The 6,442-nt window shown below is 39.2% G+C and overlaps 1 protein-coding gene across 7 annotated transcripts in view; it reads right to left on the bottom strand.

The window, feature by feature from the left end:
- Positions 1-3,243: 3,243 nt before the first annotated feature.
- The window catches only part of LOC101845270, a 36,649-nt gene continuing 33,450 nt past the window's right edge, over positions 3,244-6,442 (bottom strand). For all 7 annotated transcript variants that reach the window (XM_035972279.1, XM_035972284.1, XM_005107879.3 and 4 more), the window contains one exon: positions 3,244-5,061. In XM_035972279.1, the coding sequence (XP_035828172.1) occupies positions 3,509-5,061 (1,553 nt within the window). In that variant the 3' untranslated portion in view covers positions 3,244-3,508. The remainder of the gene's footprint in view (positions 5,062-6,442) is intronic.

Raw genomic sequence — 6,442 nt, 5'->3', positions numbered from 1 at the left:
CGCACCCCAAATTCTAACGAATTGCCGGCACGATTGCTTTTAATTAAAGAAACAAAAAATGTCGAGGTAATAATAAAAACTCAAACAAACACAAGATTCCTTTTCTTAACCACGGTCAGTCGGAATTTCGTCGTGTTCTAGCATTACCGAATTAAGTGATAGCTCTTGTAGCCTTCAAGGAACAAGTTATTTACAACATTCTTATTGCTTTCAACTATTCTCCTTTTGCAAGAAACATACTATTATTATCATCTCTACACATTATATTTGTTAAAACCCGTCACTTTCGCCGCCTAAAACTTCGAACCCACTTAACTTTAGAATTTGAAAAAAATAACGGTGATTCAGAATCATTTAAAGGGTGCACTGTTTTACTGAGGATTCTGAAGTCACTGTAGTTTAATTTTCTGTTATTCATTAGTTTCGTTTAGATCTAATCTTGAGAAAGTCCGTCTTCTTAGACGCCAAAATGAACGACAATGAGTGCGCACTCATTGCACACCTTTGAAATTCTGGAGTGTACAACTACAAAAACAGAATAGAGAATCAATCTATGCATCTATTATATATTTTTTAAAATTGAAAACACAAGTGTCACTTTTCTCTCAAGATGTATTGCTCCTTTCCAGTAGAGTCTAAATACAGTAGACCAATGATATTCAGTTGATGTTAATGCACCGATCATTCCTTTCATCGAAAGGGGGCCCAGATAGTTTACAATATTCTTATTGCTGTCATCTATTCTCCCTTTTCAAGAAACGTATTATTTACAATATTCTTATTGTTTTCAATCATTCTCCTTTTCAGTTTTTGCGGAAATTCCCAATTCTCAATGACTGCAACAATTACAGCAGTCTTGGGTTACAATGTCATTGTGTTACTTCGTTTGAACCATCAATGGACCATCGTGCCGGTATAACTGTGGAATCATTTATTTGTAGGAATGCATCGTGTTGTAATTACTCTCAGTGTGTAATAGTACATGCTATAATTAATTACTGTATTTGGGAGATATACTGTCGCTAACTGTTTCGCGGGTGGAGGGGGAGTGAGGGTTGTGAGCTATGAAGATTTCAGTAGCGTGAATCATTCGATATTCTTACTTCCTGGGAACATTCTTGCCTGCTGTGTTTACTTGCTATATATAGAGCTTGTGTCACCGAATGATGCTTAATTTGGATGGTTGATTGTTTTTTGTTTCGTCGTTGCTTTTTACTTTTTGGGTTGTTGTTATTGTTGTAGTTGTAGTTGTTGTTGTTGTTGTTGTTGTTGATGATGATGATGATGATGATGATGATGATGATGATGATGATGATGATGATGATGATGTTGTTGTTGTTGTTGCAGTTGTTGTTGTTTGTTGTTGTTGCTGTTTTATTTTCGTTTCATCTAAATTACTAGGCGCCACCAAATGCGAGTTGCCATAGCATAATACGCCTCAAGAGTCATTTTTACACAAAGTTTGCAGCGAGTACTGATAGAAAGACTGGGAAAGTGTCTAACACTAGAGATATCTAAAACTAAAACAGTTTTCTTTTGTTTTAACAAGGCTACCGAAATATTATGTTTATCTTTAAAATTGTTTTGAAAACATATATTGAAACTCGGGAAGGTCTGTATTTACGCTTCATTTTTTTTCTAGATGTTTTTAATGAAGTTAAGTATGTTGAACTATTTAACATTTTGAAAGAGCCTGATATAGAATCTAGATCAATAAGTTCTAAAATCATTATGAATTTGCAGGGACTAAAACACTGGTGCTGTAATAATTGAGGGAGAGTGCAGGGAATATAAGCAGATAAAATGAGAAGTTGGACAAGGATGCATTATGTCACCAGAGCTCTTTAACATAATTATACAAGGATAAATTCTTAGCTAGAAGAAAGTACAGGTAACAAGGTGAAGGGAGAAGCTAACATCAATAACATCAGATAATAAGAAGATGTTTTAGTTTTAATTACAGATTCATTAAATTACCTTTAATTTTTCTTGAAACTGTTAAGGCAAAAAGTTAATGTAAAGGATTATTATTGAACTTATCAAAAACATGTAAAAAATTGAAACCTGTGAGATAACAAATTAATGCTATCATAACAATAACGCTGTCCCATGAAGATCTAGTTTCGAATCAGATATTACACACTGTACTTAACACTGTGTCCCCAAACACATTGAGGAAATTTAGCTCACAACAATTTCCGACAATATTTGAAAAGCAGTTAACTCTATAAATTTTTTAATCTCATGAAAAAGGTGAAAAGATCAAACAGATTCAACAAATCACAAATCTAAGATATAGAATTACACCCGATACCAAACGTCTCCGTAATTTTTTTTTTAAAGCGACACAGATAGTTTCAATATTGTCCTATCCGCAAAAAAGACACATCTCACCAACTTCTAAATCGTATGTGTGGTCAACATTTCTATAGGATTGTGAATTGAAGACAAATACCAAAGACAGTGAAAATACAATGAAAGAAACAGAAATGTGATTTCCTAGGAGCAGGGACGGCTCGTGGTTTTTAGAGCTGACTGGTTGTATTTCACATTGATTACCCCCCCCCCCCCCCCACACACACCCCAACCCCTCTCTCTCTCTCTCTCTCTCTCTCTCTCTCTCTCTCTCTCTCTCTCTCTCTCTCTCTCTCCCTCTCTCTCTCTCCCTTTCTCACACACACATGCAAACACAAATGCACTTACTCTGTCTCAATGAGTGGGTGTATGTGCATATGTGTGAGACTGTATGTGTGGTTGTGTGTTCGTGTTTGTTTGTGTTTGCTTGTTTTTAGTTAATGTTAAAATAGTGAAGATAACAGACAAAAAAAAAGAAAGAAAGAGAGAGAGAGAGATAGGTAGATAGATAGATAGATAGGAGAGAGAGGGGGGGGGAGAAAGAGAGAGAAAGAGAGAGCACTAAAGAGCTGCAATACAAATTCATACTTCTAAAAGCACCACAGAAAAAAACACATTATTTACAGTTAGGTGTGACAGTAATGAGATTCAATTGTCCAGTGAGCTCCCCACACTCTAACGCTCAATCGTTCACGAATTTAGATCCTTAGAAATTGAAAAAAAAAAAAGTGGTCTAATGGGTGCATAATGGAACATAAAATACAGACACGTAGTACACAATGTACTTTAGAATAACAAAGCAAGAACTTTTGTGTAAAAGATTGAGAAGAAAAAACGAATCGTTTTTTTGTGTTGTTAATTGAAACAATAATGTGAGATTTCTCTTAATTTTTTTTTTTAATTGATGAGCGCATTTTACGGCATACCTATGTGAAACGTCGTGCTGTGGGGTCATACATTAATGAAACCAGTTGCCGGCTACTTCTTCAAAATAGGATTTCAAAGTTTAATGAAGGCGTTGTTCCAAAAATGTCTGACTATAATTATGGCCCACCCTACTCGATAAAATTGTACCAAACATGTACCCTGACTATGATATGGCTGCACAGCCCACCCTACCCGATACAAAACAACCAAGACCTAACATCACAGTTCAATCAAATAAAGAGTTGCTAAGAGAGTCATGCAATGATGCCAAAGATGTGTCCAGATAGTCATGACCAAGACCACAATTCACGGACTCCGAGCTGTCTTCGTCCGCGTTCACAGACTCACGGACTGTGTCTACTTTTTCATCGACAACGTTTTTTATCGTCTTCGTCAAAAGGCTCTCCGCTTCCTCAGCCTTAATGTCGAACTCTGTGTTTGTATATTCCATATCCTCAAGGCCATCCACACTTTCATTGTTATTCTTAAACTTCCCGTTTGCAGTCGCTACAGGGGATAAAATTCGTTTGGCTTCCACGCATTTTTCACAAGGGCTTATAGCACTCTGCCCTTTTGATAATATGTAGTTCTCATCAAGGTTTCGGATTTCGCTATACCTGGGGGTACATTTCTGTGCTTTACCAAAGAACAGATGGAGTAAATCCTGTATTGCTGTGTTAATAAGCGACCCGTTTACGTCAGCACACAGGCTGTTCCTTCTAGTTGTTATCCCCTGAGCACTTTCCACTTTGGATGGCTCGGGATGGCTAAACACATCATCTTCATCATCATCACAATTTTCATCATTTTGATTGAAGCACGAATTCGTTGCTTCCAAGTCTTTATCAGACTCGTCCTTCAGCATTTGTTCAGTTAAACTAGCACGGTTTCTTTTTCGTCTCGATAAACTCCTCCGAACCCAGCTCCACTTGGGCAGGGACAGACGACTGCTTTTATGGGGGAGATAGAGACTGCGCGATGTCGAAGATTGACCCAACGGGAGATCGCCGCAGTATTTGCTATCAGTCTTCGAGACGTTTATATCGTCTTTGAACGCCTCATCGACTGACATACGGGGCAGGAAGACGTTGTCAGCGGAAGTGACGCGGAATACTGGAATTTTTTTGCTTTCTTCGTTTTGATCACACGCGTCGGAAGACGAATGGCATCTTTGAGCACGACGAGCCTTGAGGACAGCATCGGGCAGAGGGAGGGCACCATGCCGACACGTTATGACACTTATTGGCTCTCCATCGGTCGAACTACCCTTGAGTCCGTCCGGCGCGACAAAGGTGCCAAAATGAACGGGATATGGATATTTGTTAATACCTCCTCTTTCGTCCTTGACATCTTTTTGCAGAGTCTCAGAGTCGACTGTTATATTTGAAGGAGTATCAACAGAAGCATCCGGGACTGCTAGTTGAGATTTGCATACCACAACCTGCTCATCTGGCTCGGGCACTTTTTCGGTCGCTTCTTGCTCTGAACCGTCGGGAGTAGGATGGACATTAATCGACGGCTTTCTCACAGCCCTTCTGTATTTCTGAGAGCCAGAAGACAAGCGGTGCACGGCGTTCCGGGAGAAAGTGTTGAAGGTACCTTGGACATTAGAAAACGTGCTGAGTAGCTTCCCACTGACGTCATGTTTCCGGGGGCTGGAGGTGGTCTTGACAGATTCGCGTTCGCTTCCGCCATCTTCCTTTGGTTTGAAGATCCGGGGCGACCAGGAGTAGCATCTCCTCAGTTTTTTGCTGCCCCAAAGCTTTTTTGGTTGCTCCACTGTGGAGATACAAAAGAATCATCGATGATTGTATTATGAGAAAGACAGCAACGTGCTGCCAGGCTTTTGTTGTTGTTTATAATCTGTGTGATTAGTTTTAACTGTTGTGATTATTTTCTATCCTTTCTTTTACTAAGGGGTGGGTTGGGGATGGGTCTGCTTTGTCAAGGAACAGACATACATACATACAGAGATACAGGCTAACTGAAAGACAGACAGATAAATAGATAGATAGATAGATAGATAGATAGATAGATAGATAGATAGATAGATAGATAGACAGATAGATAGATAGATAGATAGATAGATAGAATGCATGTTTATGTCCCCATTCGCGGGCTAAAAATCATTTTGAGGATGGGCTGCTTCATTTCTTTCTCTCATTGCGGTCCGCTTGAGACGGACCCTCCCAAGAGAGAAACAGGAACGTTTGATAGAATAATGTCCTCACACGGGAAATAGAACTTACGTACACCCTTTGCTAGTAGACGAGTCTAGCCACTGTATAGCGAGAACTAACATTTAAAAGAATGATAGGAGTAAAGGAATGTAAGCTCACTTACACTAAAGGCCCCAAAAGGGTTGAACAGAAAACGCAAAAAAGCGGGGTTTTTATTGTCATGATTACTGCTTTCAGGAAAGTATTTCCCCCCCAAAGACCTATTCAACTCAATTGTGCATCAGCGTTTTTCATCTCAAGAAGAAGAAGGAGAAGAAGACAAAAAAAAAAGGATACAAGTAGGATAACGTAAAACGACAAAATGTAGGCCGAAAAGAAATAGAAACGGAGGAGCATATATCTCATTCTACTAATCAAATCGCCTGGGCTGTCTTGTGATTCGAAATCTTCTTATAGGCCTAATCTGATTCTGGTTGCTTCGAGTCGAACACCAGGTCGACAAAAGCGGATCCCCTCGAAAAGGGGTTCCACAAGAGGCTAGAGGAAAAGCAAGAAATGAGGAAGAATCGGTGAAGACAAAAGACGAATATTCTGATTAACTAAATTCTACCCCCCCTCCTCACAAGTGCACGTAAAACCCTCACAAAAAACAAAAAACAATAACAACACACTAACAAATACAGAAACACACGCAAACATACACTTACATACACACACACACACACACACACACACACACACGCACACACATACACACACAAACACACACACACACACTCAATCACTCACTCACTTACACACACACACACACACACACACACACACACACACATATATATATACTGGCGAGCAAAAGAAAGTGGGCAGTTTTCAAATCGGTGCTGTATGAGTCGTCTCGCGAATTTTGATTTGGCGATTGACATGCTGAGCTTGAGTGACTTTAGAAAGTCAGTCAAAACAACATTTGTTTATTTTGTTGT

The sequence above is a fragment of the Aplysia californica genome, unplaced genomic scaffold (genome assembly GCF_000002075.1).
Source record: "Aplysia californica isolate F4 #8 unplaced genomic scaffold, AplCal3.0 scaffold00639, whole genome shotgun sequence".
In the NCBI taxonomy this organism is placed as follows: Eukaryota; Metazoa; Mollusca; class Gastropoda; order Aplysiida; family Aplysiidae; genus Aplysia; species Aplysia californica.
Note: the sequence above shows the minus strand (reverse complement) of the source record. Positions and strands in the feature narration are given on the sequence as shown.